The sequence below is a fragment of the Sinohyriopsis cumingii genome, chromosome 7 (assembly GCF_028554795.1).
Source record: "Sinohyriopsis cumingii isolate HCF-2022 chromosome 7, ASM2855479v2, whole genome shotgun sequence".
Taxonomy (NCBI): Eukaryota; Metazoa; Mollusca; class Bivalvia; order Unionida; family Unionidae; genus Sinohyriopsis; species Sinohyriopsis cumingii.
Genome location: NC_142967.1, coordinates 74,753,681 through 74,772,970, shown reverse-complemented (window position 1 = coordinate 74,772,970; position 19,290 = coordinate 74,753,681). Strand labels below are relative to the sequence as shown.

The following is a 19,290-nucleotide window of genomic DNA, read 5'->3' as shown; positions in this document are numbered from 1 at the left end:
TTTAAGACATATACTGAGTATTACTAAGTTTAAGACATATACTGAGTATTATCAAGTTTAAGACATATACTGAGTATTACCAAGTTTAAGACAGATTCTGAGTATTACTAAGTTTAAGACAGATACTGAGTATCATCAAGTTTATAAGGCTTATATTGAATATTACCAAGTTTAAGACTTACACTGAATATTACCAAGTTTATGACAGATATTGAGTATTATCAGATTATAAGACAAATACTGAGTATTACAAAGTTTAAGACAGATCCTAAGCATTACCAACTTTAAGATAGATGCTAGGTATTGCCAACTTGAAGATATATACTAGATATTACCAACTTTAAGACAGGTACTGAAAAGTACCAGTTTTATGACAAGTATTGTGCATTACCAGCTTTAAGATAGATGATGAGTATTACCAACTTAAGAGAGATACTGAATATGACCAACTTTGAGACCAGTACTGAATAAGAAATTGAGAATAACCAACTTTAGGATAAAATAAGAATCAGTACTTTTGTGACAATTTCAAGACCTCATTCTCTGTGTTCCAGTTGAGGAAACACTGGAAATAAACAAAAATATGACAAGACTGGTTATGAAAAAACCATGCCACAAACCCATCTAATAAAAATAATGTACCTTGAATCAAAATGTCCAGTACAAACTTTAAAAACTAATCCTCTGGGTTCACAATATCATGGCAAGCATGTAGAAATTGGAAAAATAAGATATGTCTGAAACTGTCATGACTCTAACCTGGCTCTAAGAAGTTGTAAAAGATCACAACTTGTTAAAAGTTTAGCATGGAGTTCAATTTTTGTGTTAAGACAGTATTGCAAAGGCCCAGGAAAGTTTTGTAACAGCCTATGAACATTTTTTGTAATGGCCAAGGAAAAAACTCATGATGTTTTGTAATTGCCCAGATAAATGTTTACTACCACTACTAATACCTTTTTCTTTTTCATCTCCAATTCAGCCTCTTTCTTTCTTTTCTCTTCAAGCTCCTTCAATGTCTTTTTCTTCTTTTCTCTCCTCCATTCTTCATAAATTGCCTGCCTGATGGACATGGTACTGTTAAATGCCTCTGTGTCAAGATTTATTTGAGAAGATTTTGCCGATCCAGGAAGAGAATGTCGTGGCTTTGGGCGCTTTATGTCACTGTCATCCTGAGATCTATAATAGTAATTGGTATACATGTCTATAATAGTAATTGGTATACATGTCAAAAATATAGTATTGTTAGACTTAAGATTTTCATCACTGTGTAGCCATAATTTTTGCAATTGTAAGTTTTGAGTAGGATCAAATCAAAACCTTCGAGGTAACAGACTGCATTAGCCATCTGAAACTTTTACATATCTTCTGACATCAGAATTTGGCTTAGAATACTGCATATACAATGTGACCCTGCTATAGCGCGCTCCATTATAACACGAATTCGGATATAACACGGTCATGGCGTGGCTCCTGAAATTTCTTATACATGTATTTTTCTTGTGCATACAAAATTCTTTCTTAAAAAGTAAAAAAACAAAACCTAAAAAGTTTATCATTTTGGGGAAGAGATCACATATGAATAATAGAAGAAGATCATGGCTTGGCTCCTGAAATTTTATATGTATTTTTCTCATACATGAAAAAGTATTTTTTTCTTCTTAAAAGTACGGAAAAAAATGCATAAAATGTTTATTCTGGGATCGCGTAGGTCTTCACCAGTGTTGCAAACTTGGATTGTTTGTCCTTATTGGCTGCAAAACATACCATGTGTCTTTTTTTATTGGCGACATTGTTGGCTGTTTAAACTTTTATATGCAACCATTGGCTTGGAGTGCAGAAATTCAGAGGCCCCATGAAAGTTAGCTGCAAACTGGATATAAAATGCACTGAAATTTATCTACTGTTACATACAAAAATTCTTTGTTCATATTGACAAACCATCTAAACAGCGCATTGTTATATCATAATCCGCTTATCTTGACATCTAGCATGAGTTCTGTGTGTTGTGAAATATCCACTTTTTTGTTGTTGACATTTCTGGTAACGGAGATCAACCAGGTGAAGTATTATCTCATAATCTATCTTTCATCGGATTTTCGGCTACTCGCTGGTAATTAATATATTTACAAAGACTGACATTTGTATGTGGATGGTAAGTAAAATTCCTCTTCTTTTCACTCAGAATTAAATCCTTCAGAACACGCACATTTTCTGTAATAATCCCTGTCATCGGAACACCTGCATCTCTATCGTCTGTTGAACCTTTCTTAATTTTCAGACGCATGTGTGGAAGGCAGCATCACGCTGTTACCACAAATGTAAAAAAAAAATTACATCTTACTTATTGGTTTATTCAATAGGCATGGAATGACAGTAACTAGAATAGTCCAAACGATGGCCAATTCCTTTTTAAAAATGTACCCAGATAAAATAGTTTGCTGAAATTTCAAAGGAAACAGATTACCTTTGAAGCACTGATTGTTATGAAAACATACTCAGTAAATGGAAGAAAAAAAATCAGCCTCAGTCATGCAATACAATTATTTGATGTTGCCGCCACAATAAGAAATGGGCATTTGTTTGGTTCTCCAAACATGTCCTTTAGCAGTGACTTCAATAGCGCATGCACCCTTCATCAAAGAAAGCAGACTACAATCTTTCAATAACAGCAAAGAACTTTTCTTCAAGGGAAGTCAGTACCAAACTTAAATAAAAGTGATGGAATCTGATGGATTTTTGTAATTTCCAACATGACTGGAACATGTTAACTGTGCTGTGAGAGTTTCCTTTTTGTATGGAAAAATGTTATGCTTACTAAACGCTACAAACAGCAGCTTGAAACGCAAGCTAACTTTCACCAACTTGGAACGTACTGAAAAGTAAATGTGCTTCATCACTTGTTATGTGATTGTGCTAAGCTTTTCCACTGAATTCAGACCAATATGACCTGTTACAAAAATAATGAATATTTCAAAGCTGTGTGTATGCATATTTTAGATGGAATCACTTGTATTTTGGATTCAATGTATATGATGAGGTTCGCGGGCGAGTACACGGTGTTTGATACTCTATTCATGCTATACATTAGACATTTATATATAAACAGGATTCACACATATGTACCAATTCATGGTTCTCTAAATAAAGTAAACTATTATAAATGTCTTTGTTCTCACTACAGGTGTATTTCTCATTTAATATACATCAAATTAAGATGGTAACTCTGCCGATGAAGCATGTATTTTACTGCCCGCATTTATTACCCAAATCCCCACCCCCAATTTTTTGGGTACATTTTCTTCTGCTAACTTACCTGGTTGCTTATAACACGGTTCAGTCTATAACACGGTCGGGTTCTATGGCTCCCAACTACTGTGTTATAGCAGGGTCACACTCTATTATCATTGTTACAGCAGATTTTGTGCTGACACCAATTCAGATCTAGCTAACACCATAGTTTTAAAGCTCTATGAAGAAACTAGACTGTCTACACAGCAAAGATCCCTGTTACAGAAGATTTTGTACTTGCATGATAGTTTAAGAGCTCTAGGTACAAACTATTCTGTCTACACTGAAAAGATCACAATTACAGCAGTTTTGTACTTATACCAGAGTTTTAAAGGTTCAAGGTAGAAACAAGTCTGTCTACACTGCCAAATTCTTACATATATTTCTGAATTTCAATACTTTAGATTTCATAAGACATCATAAAATTATATGATGCTATTTAATTGAATATTCATATGTTGTTGGCAAAGTTCTTTGATGATATTTAATGGAGTGTTCATAAGTTGTTGGCAAAGTTTGCATGTGAATATCTTGAAATTCTTGTTAACATTCCTCCTTACTTTGTTGAAGATATCCAAGTCGGAGAGAAAAATATGTGAAATTTTATATTTGTAAGGTTTTAAAAATTGCTAAAATATGCTATAATTTGCATTTGGTGAAAAATACTGTTATAACATATGTTTTGTATTAATTAATACAGGCCTGATTATTCTACACCAAAAGATCATGCAGAATGTTTTATTGATTCATACAGGCCTGATTATTTTACACCGAAAGATCATGCAGTGTGATTTATTGATTCATACAGGCCTGATCATTGTACACCAAAATATCATACAGAATGTTACAGGCCTGATCATTCTACACCAGAAGATCATACAGAATGTTTTATCAATTTATACAGGCCTGATTATTCTACACAAAAAGATCATGCAGTGTGTTTATCGATTCATTCAGGCCTGATCATTCTACACCAAAATATCATACAGAATGTTTTATTGATTCATACAGGCCTGATTATTTTACACCAAAAGATCATACAGAATGTTTTATCAATTCATACAGGCCTGATTATTTTACACCAAAAGATCATACAGAATGTTTTATCGATTCATACAGGCCTGATCATTCTACACCAAAAGATCATGCAGAATGTTTTATTGATTCATACAGGCCTGATTATTCTACACCAAAAGATCATGCAGTGTCTTTTATTGATTCATACAGGCCTGATTATTTTACACCAAAAGATTATGCAGAGTGTTTTATTGATTCATACAGGCCTGATCATTCTACACCAAAAGATCATACAGAACGTTTTATCAATTCATACAGGCCTGATTATTCTACGCCAAAAGATCATACAGAGTGTTTTATCAATTCATACAGGCCTGATTATTCTACACCAAAAGATCATACAGAATGTTTTATTGATTTATACAGGCCTGATTATTTTACACCAAAAGATTATGCAGAGTGTTTTATTGATTCATACAGGCCTGATTATTCTACGCCAAAAGATCATACAGAGTGTTTTATCAATTCATACAGGCCTGATTATTCTACACCAAAAGATCATACAGAATGTTTTATTGATTCATACAGGCCTGATTATTTTACACCAAAAGATCATGCAGAGTGTTTTATCGATTCATACAGGCCTGATTATTCTATGCCAAAAGATCATACAGAGTGTTTTATCGATTCATACAGGCCTGATTATTTTACACCAAAAGATCATGCAGTGTGTTTTATCGATTCATACAGGCCTGATCATTCTACATCAAAAGATCATACAGAATGTTTTATCGATTCATACAGGCCTGATTATTTTACACCAAAAGATCATGCAGTGTGTTTTATCGATTCATACAGGCCTGATCATTCTACATCAAAAGATCATACAGAATGTTTTATCAATTTATACAGGCCTGATTATTTTACACCAAAAGATCATGCAGTGTGTTTTATCAATTCATACAGGCCTGATCATTCTACATCAAAAGATCATACAGAATGTTTTATCGATTCATACAGGCCTGATTATTTTACACCAAAAGATCATGCAGTGTGTTTTATCGATTCACACAGGCCTGATCATTCTACTCAAAAAGATCATACAGAATGTTTTATCGATTCATACAGGCCTGATCATTCTACATCAAAAGATCATACAGAGTGTTTTATCGATTCATACAGGCCTGATTATTCTATGCCAAAAGATCATACAGAGTCTTTTATCGATTCATACAGGCCTGATTATTTTACACCAAAAGATCATGCAGTGTGTTTTATCAATTCATACAGGCCTGATCATTCTACATCAAAAGATCATACAGAATGTTTTATCGATTCATACAGGCCTGATTATTTTATACCAAAAGATCATACAGAATGTTTTATCGATTCATACAGGCCTGATCATTCTACACCAAAAGATCATGCAGAATGTTTTATTGATTCATACAGGCCTGATTATTCTACACCAAAAGATCATGCAGTGTCTTTTATTGATTCATACAGGCCTGATTATTTTATACCAAAAGATTATGCAGAGTGTTTTATTGATTCATACAGGCCTGATCATTCTACACCAAAAGATCATACAGAACGTTTTATCAATTCATACAGGCCTGATTATTCTACGCCAAAAGATCATACAGAGTGTTTTATCAATTCATACAGGTCTGATTATTCTACACCAAAAGATCATACAGAATGTTTTATTGATTCATACAGGCCTGATTATTTTACACCAAAAGATCATGCAGAGTGTTTTATCGATTCATACAGGCCTGATTATTCTACGCCAAAAGATCATACAGTGTTTTATCGATTCATACAGGCCTGATTATTTTACACCAAAAGACCATGCAGTGTGTTTTATCAATTCATACAGGCCTGATCATTCTACATCAAAAGATCATACAGAATGTTTTATCGATTCATACAGGCCTGATTATTTTACACCAAAAGATCATGCAGTGTGTTTTATCGATTCATACAGGCCTGATCATTCTACTCAAAAAGATCATACAGAATGTTTTATCGATTCATACAGGCCTGATCATTCTACATCAAAAGATCATACAGAGTGTTTTATTGATTCATACAGGCCTGATTATTCTACGCCAAAAGATCATACAGAGTGTTTTATCGATTCATACAGGCCTGATTATTTTACACCAAAAGATCATGCAGTGTGTTTTATCAATTCATACAGGCCTGATCATTCTACATCAAAAGATCATACAGAATGTTTTATCGATTCATACAGGCCTGATTATTTTATACCAAAAGATCATACAGAATGTTTTATCGATTCATACAGGCCTGATCATTCTACACCAAAAGATCATGCAGAATGTTTTATTGATTCATACAGGCCTGATTATTCTACACCAAAAGATCATGCAGTGTCTTTTATTGATTCATACAGGCCTGATTATTTTACACCAAAAGATTATGCAGAGTGTTTTATTGATTCATACAGGCCTGATCATTCTACACCAAAAGATCATACAGAACGTTTTATCAATTCATACAGGCCTGATTATTCTACGCCAAAAGATCATACAGAGTGTTTTATCAATTCATACAGGTCTGATTATTCTACACCAAAAGATCATACAGAATGTTTTATTGATTCATACAGGCCTGATTATTTTACACCAAAAGATCATGCAGAGTGTTTTATCGATTCATACAGGCCTGATTATTCTACACCAAAAGATCATACAGAGTGTTTTATCAATTCATACAGGCCTGATTATTTTACACCAAAAGATCATGCAGTGTGTTTTATCAATTCATACAGGCCTGATCATTCTACATCAAAAGATCATACAGAATGTTTTATCGATTCATACAGGCCTGATTATTTTACACCAAAAGATCATGCAGTGTGTTTTATCGATTCATACAGGCCTGATCATTCTACATCAAAAGATCATACAGAATGTTTTATCAATTTATACAGGCCTGATTATTTTACACCAAAAGATCATGCAGTGTGTTTTATCGATTCATACAGGCCTGATCATTCTACATCAAAAGATCATACAGAATGTTTTATTGATTCATACAGGCCTGATTATTTTACACCAAAAGATCATGCAGTGTGTTTTATCGATTCATACAGGCCTGATCATTCTACTAAAAAAGATCATACAGAATGTTTTATCGATTCATACAGGCCTGATCATTCTACACCAAAAGATCATACAGAGTGTTTTATCGATTCATACAGGCCTGATTATTGTACACCAAAAGATCATACAGAGTGTTTTATCGATTAATACAGGCCTGATCATTCTACACCAAGAGATCATGCAGAGTGTTTTATCAGTTCATACAGGCCTGATTATTTTACACCAAAAGATCATGCAGTGTGTTTTATCGATTCATACAGGCCTGATCATTCTACTCAAAAAGATCATACAGAATGTTTTATCGATTCATACAGGCCTGATCATTCTACTCAAAAAGATCATACAGAGTGTTTTATTGATTCATACAGGCCTGATCATTCTACACCAAAAGATCATCCAGAGTGTTTTATTGATTAATACAGGCCTGATCATTCTACACCAAGAGATCATGCTAAGCATTTTATCAGTTCATACAGGCCTGATTATTCTACAGCAAGAGATCATGCAGAGTGTTTTATCGATTCATACAGGCCTGATCATTCTATACCAAAAGATCATACAGAGTGTTTCATCGATTAATACAGGCCTGATCATCCTACGCCGAAAGATCATACAGAGTGTTTTATCGATTCATACAAGCCTGGTTATTTTACACCAAAGATCATGCAGAATGTTTTATCAATTCATACAGGTCTGGTTATTTTATGCAAAAAGTGAAACTAAAAGTGTTTTACTTCTGCTAATCCACTTCATTAAAACTAAATCACATTTAAATTTAGTTATTAATACTTCTCTTTAGAAGCCTGAATTTCTTACATTCCTTTTGAACATTACATTTATATTGTGAAAACATGGAACAAATCACAAATAAATAACCCCAAAATATCACCTTAAGTTTACTGTAATCCTAAGCAATCATAATCTAACAATGTAATCAGAATTTTTCAGAACATGCCTTTTTTTCTTCTTCTCCTCAGGTTGAATTAGTTTCAACAATGTTTCTTTATTCTGTGCTTCCTCCACAGTTCTGATTGCATTTTCATTAGCTCCGGTCTCTGACCTCTGCTTAGCAGGCCTGAAAAGATATCCAGAAAACTTTTGATTCCTGCATCAGTGATCCACAGTTCAATTTTATATAAGACCAGGACAGGCAATGAGTATAAATATTTAAGTTTCTTATATCTTTTCTTATAACTGTATTAAGAATAATGCATTACTTATCAATTAAAGCTTGGTATATCCTACTTCAACTTGGAAAGTCATCACCTTTAAAACATCATACTATAGACACAGATTTAGAAAAGAGAAATATATTTAAATTAAGGATGATTGACGTTTAGCTTGAATAATGGGAAAGAACACAACTTCAGCATGTTCGATCTTTATGGTCATGGTTTTAATTTTCTTGCTGGCTAAAGGGTTTCATAAGTTTATGACAGTTGGCTAAAGGGTGTGAGGCCAACAACAGATGGCCAGCTATGTGTTTATTTAGTAATTAGATAATTGAGTTGGCTAGTTGCTTCAAAGGGATTTAAGCTCTTGTGTCGCAAAGATGGCAAAATTACTGTGCTCACAGTTACATGTAAGAAGATTTGTGCTAAGCGCTGCCAACTATCAAACAAGGCATACTAGCCAATTGGAATTAAAAAATCTACCAGTAATAGGAGCTAGTGTCTCAGTCAGTAAAGGGGACAATGAAATATCTAGTCGTACCTGTGTAAAATTAATCAGTGGTTTCCTGACATTTGAAAGGAGTGGAGGACACAGTGAAGTATCAGAAAGAATTCTGGGAGAAAAGCCCACTCTGAACGAACAAGACTCATAAAAAAGGGTGAAAAGGAATTGAACTGGGAATGAAATAGACAGCTTCTAGAGGAAGCTCCCAGGATGCACATAAAAGACAGCAATAAACTCTCAAGAGAGGGAAGGAGGAAGAACAAGAATTGGTATTGAAGGGGTGCAGAAAGGAGGAGTACAAGGAGCAGCAGAGGAAGGGTGCAGGAGGGAAGAGGAAGGAGGAATAGAAGAAGAGAGAAATGAATAAAAATGAGTACAAGGGACTACTCACTGAAAAGAGACTCTCATATTTAGACATTAGCTCTCATACAATGAAATAAAGAAGGCATTTGTTGACAGGCCAAATTAATTTATTAATTTATGAATGAAGTGTAATTGAAAAATGTATATCCAGAAATTACTTGAAAAGTTTATTTATTATTAATAGCAATTAATTGTTACATAGTTTACAGTGAGCTGTTTATGTATTTCATCTGTTGGCATTGCTGACTAGGGGCTCATGAGTCATTCAAAATTTAAATGTCCACCTTTCTGCCATATTAGCCCTAATACTGAACAGTTTTGTGTGTGTGTGTGTGTGTGTGTGTGTGTATCACTGCAACTACAAAAGCAGTACCTTGATAGTTTAGTTTTGCTGCCCAGCATATTGTCAAAATGTGAACTGTGCTGTTGAGATTTGTTTTAAGTATTCGTTTAATTCATCTTTAATAGTCAGTAAAAAAATTCATAAATTTGTCTTGCACTCCCAGAAGTGAATTTTAATTCCACAGAAAGCTGATGCTCTCTCTCTCTCTCTCTCTCTCTCTCTCTCTATATATATATATATATATATATATATATATACATAGACTGACGTACTATATATTATACAGAACAGAGCCTGAAATATTTTGTACCCTTTAAATTCCAAATGGAATCAAGAACAAACAGAAAATAAACATTAAACAAATAACAAATGAACATAGAATAAATTACAAGAGTTATGTGTAAAACATTGCAGAGCAAAAAAATTAAATGCCAAACAACAGATAATAAATGATAAATGATATACAATAATCCATAAATGGTATGTAATAAAACCATAATGATAAACAATTAGCAATAAATGACTGAACAACCAAAGATAAGGAATGAAATTAATGAAAACAGAGACAAAAATTTCATTGTGGTATTTCTTTTGTGTGTATTTGCAATTTAATTAGATCTGAAATTGAATGAAACCTGTTTGGGGTATAAAATAAAGTCTCAAAAATGAAGTCTTTTCCTCTAATATTTTTTACAAATTTTAATTAAAAAAATGTCTGAAATTAAGTTTTATCAGGTATCATGGTGGAGATTAAAAGACTAATGTGACTGCATGTACAATAAAATAAGTACGCCCTATCCTGTTACCCATTTTCATACGGTTCTTACACAAAAGAGCAATATGATTTTAGTAGCTTTAACTTCTCTACAAACTTCAACATTACGGCATGAATAATGAACGCTGTGTGTATGTACTTGTCTGGACCACTAAAGGCTTGAGTAAAATGTTCACATATATACATGTATCAGACAATAATTATGACTTTATGGAGACAAGAACCATCAGTTGTAAATACAAAAACATGGGCTTGTAGTGGTACTTAGGCACCTTAGTACTATTCTGGTCTGTAGTGGTACTTAGCCACTGTTGTACTATTTTAGGCTGTGATGGTACCTAGGTACTGTAGTGCTTTTCTGGCCTGTAGTGGTACTTAGGCACTGTAGTACTATTTTGGCCTGTAGTGGTACCTTAGCACTATTGTACTTTTTTAGGCTGTAATGTTACCTAGGTACTGTAGTGCTTTTCGGGCCTGTAGTGGTACTTAGGCACTGTAGTACTATTCTGGCCTGTAGTGGTACCTAGGTAATGTAGTACTATTTTAGGCTGTAATGGTACCTTGGTATTGTAGTGCTATTCTGGCCTGTAGTGGTACCTAGGCACTGTAGTACTATTCTGGCCTGTAGTGGTACCTAGGCACTGTAGTACTATTCTGGCCTGTAGTGGTACCTAGGCAATGTAGTACTATTTTAGGCTGTAGTGGTACCTAGGCACTGTAGTACTATTTTGCCATGGACTGATATGTGTTTCACACTGAACTGAGACCATGTGATCTGCAATTCTGAAGTCATTGTTATGATAGACATAACACATGATATTTAGATCACCATGACCTGTCCTCTTGACAATACAAAGGTGGAATTGGTGTTGCCAGGTTCTGAGCCACATCTGGTGTCAGAGTGCAGTCCTGCAAGAATAGAGCCACCGTTTCTGTTCTTTTGGTGCCCTGGTCATAATACCAATTGCTGACCTTACTGTCCTTGGTCTGGGGTACTGGGAATGAAAAGTTACAATAACCAGTACAATAATAGTAAGTCATAATGGGCAGTCCTGGAAGCATTTGATGTAGGTCAGCAATTGCATAATATCAACAGGGGAGCAGGGTAGAAACTGGTCATGGATTGACATAGCTATACAATGGCACTATACTGGATGGACTGTTCTCTGTGAAGGTCTGCCGTGATGGGATGCATACAAATTGCATCATGTAAGCAGTCCCCTCAGGCACAGATGTAGGTTTGATTGGATTTGGTGTACACTATAAATGACCCATATCTTATAAAAAGCCTGCTCATGACGGAACATGGCTGTCATTTCTTTCCTTCCGATGCCAAGATCATGATGCTGGAATGGGTTAGGTGATCCCTGTAACCAGTCAATACAAGCTGAGGCATCATCTGAGCTGGTGTTGACTGATGTCAGTCTGTATCAAATCTCATAGATGGGGCCATCATATCAAGGCAGAATTAGCTCTAACAGTACCACCAAAACTGTTTGTTCCAGTTGAAGAGGTAAAGGCAGAGCTACGTGTGACTTGCTGCACCAGTGAAATCGCCACTTTCAGTTCTGCCAGAAGACATTAAGGAAGTATCAAAGGCAATACTAATGATAATCTCCTCTCTGCAGGTGTGCTTATTCACTTTCCCTTAAACTATATTCTATGTCTAGTCAACGCTATAGCCCAGCAAAACCGTAAGGTCTGCCCATAGTGTTGACACCTGTAAACGCACAGCAAAACTGTAAGGTCTTCCCATAGTGTTGACACCTGTAAACGCAAAGGAAAACCATAAGGTCTGCCCATAGTGTTGACACCTGTAAACGCACAGCAAAACCATAAGGTCTGCCCATAGTGTTGACACCTGTAAACGCACAGCAAAACCATAAGGTCTGCCCATAGTGTTGACACCTGTAAATGCACAGCAAAACTGTAAATTCTACCCATAGTGTTGACACCTGTAAATGCACAGCAAAACCGTAAATTCTGCCCATAGTGTTGACACCTGTAAATGCACAGCAAAACCATAGTCTCTGATAGTGAATACATCCAGTATCACATAAACTTACTGTCAAGTTGATATTAATAAACAATGCAAATAGCTACATTTTGTGACTATTAGCCTGTAATATTAGACAGTGAGTCACAGAATTCACAAATAGGTCAGGTACATGTTATTTATATGAACATTTTAGCAACAGAGCAGGTGAAATCAGTCTTGCATCACAAAAACCTTGATCTGAAAGAAACACCAGTAACAACATTAATATTTATTGAAATTAGCTAAGTCTTCCTGGTCTGTAATAATATACAATGAGCAAAAAGCATTGCATAAACTTACCATAAAGTGGGAACTAGTAAACCAGTAAATTTTCTGTGGAAATTAAACAACTTTTTTCATCCAGTAAGAGACCATATAATGGGTCAAGTACACATTACTGAGTGAACTTATTAGTGACCAAAGCAGGTAAAAAAACTGGTGCCAATATGTATTTCATACAGTAAAGTTGCTATTCTAATAAAGATATATCGGTTTCTCTCGGACTGAAATGAGATACTTCCCTTATTTGAGAAACTACTCACTTTCACACAACTGGGGGGAAAAAATTATCAGTATCAAATGTATCAAATGAAAAAGAAACGTTTTTGCATGATTGCAAAAGCTAGTGTCTTAGACATTTAGACTTTAATATTTGACAAAATTAAATTCCACTGTAGTTAGGAAGGGAATGTTTTGTTGTTGTTATGGGGTTTAATGCTGTTTTTCAGCACAAAATAGGCTATACATAGCAACCAGTATAACTGGTGGAGGAAAAACATGGGGAAAACCCCAGGAAGAACCACTGATCGATGGGAAGCTACTGGTAAGCTTTCTCACATACCCACAATTGTTGAGCAAGAGATTGAAACCCACATAAACAGAGGTGAGATGGCAGTGATTCATATGGTTAGCACTATAGATCACATGGCCTCTCAGGGCCCCAGGAAAAATTCTAAATATAGTTGCTAATAAACTGAACCAAACAAACTATTTGCATTATATAATCATTATTGGCATGACAAAGTTTTATCCTAGATACAGCTTGAAAATGGTCATATGGTTTAAGAGGTGTTTTGCAATAAGTCTGTAAAGGTTCATATGGCACACCAGCACATTCTTGGCCATGGTAGTGAGAAAATGATTATATATCTGAAAGCTACAGTATGGTAACTCTGTTTACCATATATAATTGATTTTGTTTATAGTTAGAGTCAGTTTACATCAAGGGGGTAGGGTCACAAGACTTGAGTGCATGACTGCCAAAAATAGAAAACTTTGTCCTTGTGTGTACATTGTACATTTAAAAATACTTACCAAAGGAACACAAGTTTTGCAAGCAGTAAATTACAAATACACATGATAGAATCTTCCCATTTAAGATGTATTTCTCTATGTGAGTATTTATGTCTGAGGAGCATGCAGTTCTCCATGTGAGTATTTATGTTTGAATTATATGCAGTTCTCCACGAGTATTTATGTCTGAAGTATATGCAGTTCTCCATGTATTTATGTTTGAAGTATATGCAGTTCTCTATGTCAGTATTTATGTTTGAAGTATATGCAGTTCTCCATGTATTTATGTTTGAAGTATATGCAGTTCTCTATGTCAGTATTTATGTTTGAAGTATATACAGTTCTCCATGTCAGTATTCATGTTTGAAGTATATGCAGTTCTCCACATGAGTATTTATGTTTGAAGTATATGCAGTTCTCCATGTGAATATTTATGTTTGAAGTATATGCAGTTCTCTATGTCAGTATTCATGTTTGAAGTATATGCAGTTCTCCATGTGAGTATTTATGTTTGAAGTATATGCAGTTCTCCATGTGAATATTTATGTTTGAAGTATATACAGTTCTCCATGTGAGTATTTGTTTTGAAATACAGTTCTCGATGTTCAATATTTATGTTTCAGTGCCTGCAGTTCTCTGTGTGAATATTTGTCTCAGATTCATGCAGTTCTCTATGTGAATATTTATGACTGAGGAACATGCAGTTTTTTAAGTGAGTATTGATCTTTGAGGGGTACATGCAGTTCTCTCGGTGAGTATTTATGTTTTATGTACATACAGTTCTCTGTGAGTATTTATGTTTTATGTACATGCAGTTTTCTATGTGAGTAAATGAGTTTCAGTACATGAAATTTTCTATGCCTATGCCCCATTTTGTTTTTACTTTTGAACCATAATTAAGTTTCATATGTGAAAGTCATAACAGTTCTGCAATCAACTGTTTGGTTATACACCAGCAAGTAATATTTCAGTTCCATAGCCTCACATACAATAAATGACACCTTTCCCCAGGTTGACTATTAGCATCGAGAGCCTCTGCACAGAAAACTTTCTGATGTCAGGTCCTTGACAAATTTTACAGAAGACCCCAATGCATCAGAATTTCATCCAGGACTGAGTACTACAAAACTGCTACTGTTGATACCATATACATGTACCACCATTATTTCTTGAGGGTTAGCACATAATTGGAAATTCAGTGGTAAAATATAAGAACTCTTTGTATATTCTTTTCTTATGTATTTGTGCTGGCTGTAAATTAGGCACATTTCATCAATTATTCCTTTTCCCAATAGAGATCAATCTAAACTTCTCACTTTCAAGCTGGAAGCAGCACCTATTGTAAAGACAGCACATGCATTATGTTTGAATTTCATTTAAATAAAATCAGGTAAAATATTGTACCAATAAACTTCATTCTTCTGGTACTTAAGTAGAGGTGTTTATGCTTTTAATAATTGTGATGGTGAATATAAAAAACCCATGCTGTTCAAAACACATTAAAGATGTCTGCACAGAGATAAACTTTTGATGTCAGAGAGTAACACTAAAGCAACTCTGGATATAAATAAAGCTTCCTTACTTGTCATTCTGTAACTGATTGGGCTTTTATTATATAAAAGAAAGACTGAAACACATGAACACAAGTTGGGCTCTTCAAGTTAACATCTCTTTCTCTCAAAACAGAACTGTCATTTAGTGCTATGATTGTGTGGCTAAAGCAGTTAACCCAAAAAATTGTTAACTGTGGTTTTCTTGAAAATAACACACACAACAGAGTGTTTTCATGAATACTTGAAAACCACACACACAGCAGAGTGTTTTCATAAATACTTGCATTCTCATTTCTGAGCATGAAATAACAGACTTTTGGCACATAAGTTTATAGCCACTGAGATCAGACTTCTGTCCATACAACTCTATCTCATAGATATAATGAATTTAATCTTACTTATTTTATGAAAATTACATAAAAGATTCAAGCGAGGTTGTATTTATTTTTTTGCAAGCATACATCCATTTTCTTGGGATGTTAACATATTAATTTGACAGATTAGTGAATGGCTCTCCTGAAATATCAGAAAAAGCCGGGTAGTTTCATAATTTCAACCAATTTTAACTGAGTTTTCAACAAGCACTCTATCTTTCATTCTGACATTGAAATCCTAATTAATAATAAATTAATTAATTAATCTTGTTGATTTTGAAACTAAAAGTTATGACGAAAATAAGTACTGTTCAAACTTTTCATGAAAAACATTCACCTGGAAGTGAATTTTGAAAAAGCATATGTACTTCTTAGTTCAATGGTGTTGTTGTTGTGGGTTTAAAGCAACTCTCTCTCACAAACATACACACTTATATCACTTTCAATGATGCCTTAGAAGTCCAGTTGTCTCCACAACCGACTGAGATAAAGTTATCAGCTTTCCAGCTTTGACGATGGTGACAGTGTCAAAGTTTGTGTGATTCTCTTTTGCAAAAGTTTTGGCAGGAGCTTAAATCAGTACATCGATGCAGGTGAGACTGGACAGTGTGGAACATCTGTTTTGGCAACTTTGTCCCTTTTTGTTCTTTTTTCAACATTCATCTGCATGATACATTTTCACCATTTTTTTTTCACTTTAAAAATTTGTAACGTGTCAAAATGCATATTTAGTGATATCTGAATACATCTGCTATAAATATATCTTGCGTAATACATTTAAATAGCCAAAATAACACACTAAAAATACATTTATTTTCTGACTTGAAACTTAAATTTTTTTATAATGGCTATTCCATTTAAACAAACATGGTCCTCAGGGAAGGCACTTTTTAAAACAAACATGGTACTCAGGGAAGGCACTTTTTAAAACAAACATGGTACTCAGGGAAGGCACTTTTTAAAACAAAAATATATGCTAGGGTACTTAGAGCACCTGAAGAGTTCAAAAATTCTGAATTGCATAAGTAGGTGAATATTCTATATTAAAAGTGCCTTCCCTGGGTCCCATGCATATTTTACTGGAACAGCCCTAACCTGCTTTCCACATGCTCTCTCTCTCACCTGCCCACAAAACAGAAGGCTTGCCAGTAGCTTCTTGTGGGTTGGTGGTACTTTCCGGGGGCTTTCCCCCGGGTTCTTCCTCCACCATCAATACTGGATGCCATGTATAGCCTATCTTGTGCTGAAAAATGGCATTAAACCCTACAACAACAACAAGAACAACAACAAAGCAGATGACATTCACTGTGAATAAATTACACAAATATAAAGCATGTATTCTGCTTGTTTCATTTTACATTATTGAAATTTCAATGCAAAACAAATTTGGAAATTGAAACAACTGTCCCTCAGATTTAATAACAACTGGAGAAATAACTACTTGTCAGGCTCTCTCATAACTTTCATGTTCTGTGTATTCATAGATGACTTTAGACAACGAAATGTATGACTTTAAAAAAAAAAGGTCTGTGGAGATAATGATGAGATGCTAATGAATACACAAGTAGTTACATGCAAATCCTAAAGAAATATGAAAAAGGTAAAGAATGAGATAAATGATAAATGATGAGTATCCTAGCTTAAAGGCTGGCACTAGATAAATCTATGAATCGTCCACACTAAGATGATAAATAATAAACAGTGACATTTCAGCTTAAAACACAAATGCCAAAGAAATGCATCTGCATAGCTTATAAATGTTTCATGTTTGTACATACATATATGTATATATGAAAATAAATAAAAAAACGAGAACTGACTTTTGACTTGTTGGCTTCTCAGGTTCTCTGGCTATGATAGGATCCTTCTCTATCTCATCACAAAGAGAACTCTCCGATCCTGTTCTGTCAAAGGATGGGCTTTTCTGCTGTTTGCGCAACTTGGAGGGCGCAAGCTCCTCTGTAATAGAATCATTGGATTCAGATTTCTGTAGAGGTTTCTCTCTTTCTTTCTTATCAAACCGAGATGGTGTTTTCTTTTTTTGTGATTGTATGTCCTCTTGTAGAAAATCAAGAACAGATGGCTCTTTTGTAAACCTTTTCTTTTCAACCTCTTTTTCTTTATTTGTCTCAATGTCTGGTGTTTTCCTACCCATTACAAATTTTTGCCCTGGTGTAAGTCTCCCAGATGGTGTTTGTTGCCTAATGGGTGTCTGTTGCTCTGTAGGTGTTTGTCGCCCAGTAGGTGTTTGTCGTCCAGTAGGTGTTTGTCGCCCAGTAGGTGATTGTCGTCCTGGAAGTGTCTTTTGATCAATGGGTGTCTTTCTCCCAACAAATGGAGATGGCTCTTTGGAAAAAGGGTCCTTCTTCTCTGATGCTTTCGAATCAGGAAATCTACGCCGATTTCTGGCAGCTGTGTTCTTTTTCTCATCATCACTTTCAAGGCTGACTTCAACTTGTTCTGTTTTACCAAACAAATCAGTTTTTGGCTTGATTCTTGGAGTTATTCTGGGTGTTTGCTGGTCAGATCTGGGTGAAGAACTTACAGAAAGTGTCCTGCAATATTGAAAGTGAGTAATTCATAAATTCTGAACACTTTCAGACAAATATTGATAACTCATCAAAAAAACACAAATCCACACAAAATACATAGCAAAAGAGGCTTTAAAGAGAGTGATTTTGTGACCTGCGTGTGTCACCTCATGTTTTTAGGCTGTGCATTTCAAACCAGAAACTTCAGTGTATTCTGAGTATTCATTGTCAAGAAATATTATTCAGGTTACCAATCTAAATTTATCAAGATAGGAAACAATGGCAGCAAATGGAAACATACCTGATCAAGCTTTCATCAGTTTTTCACAGTGAATGTGAAATGTTTGTTTACTTCGGTCAAGATTATTTTACAAGGCCTTAATATATCTGATATTACATGGATTATTAAAATTTTAACAAGCAAGTTATTGATACCCTCCCCATCCTTCTTCTTTAGAGCAAGTAAGCACCGCAAATTAAACTCATGAATTATTGCAGATTATATTGCTGTTCTCTTTTTTAAATGCATCCCACCACCATCTCCAGGATAGAAACTTGCCAGAGTCGTTCATAAATACTTGGTTCATGTGGAAAGCAATGTGAGTTTAGATATTTTGTTTGTTGGTTTGTATTGTAGCCAAAATGTGGTGAGATGTGATAAAATGATAACTTATAACTTTAAAGATCAAAGCAAAACTTTGTATGAACTTTGATTGATTAAGTAGATGGAAATAAGTCACCGAAATGTTTCAAATAAGGTGTGAATAACAAAAAATGTAAGACAATAATGAGATAAAAGGAACAGCAGATAATTAAAGATCCTCAAAATGCCAATATGATCAAGTCTGCATTTGTTCACATTTTACATGTGCTTCACTGCACTTCATTGGCATTTTAGTTTGCA

The 19,290-nt window shown here is 34.7% G+C and overlaps 1 protein-coding gene across 1 annotated transcript in view; it reads right to left on the bottom strand.

The window, feature by feature from the left end:
* Positions 1-19,290, bottom strand: part of LOC149795524 (uncharacterized) — a 48,048-nt gene that overhangs the window by 14,148 nt on the left and 14,610 nt on the right. The window contains exons 6-8 of the mRNA XM_089965331.1: positions 17,676-18,410; positions 8,395-8,514; positions 954-1,176 (exon numbers count right to left, since the gene is read on the bottom strand). Of these exons, the coding sequence (XP_089821457.1) occupies positions 954-1,176; positions 8,395-8,514; positions 17,676-18,410 (1,078 nt within the window). The remainder of the gene's footprint in view (positions 1-953; positions 1,177-8,394; positions 8,515-17,675; positions 18,411-19,290) is intronic.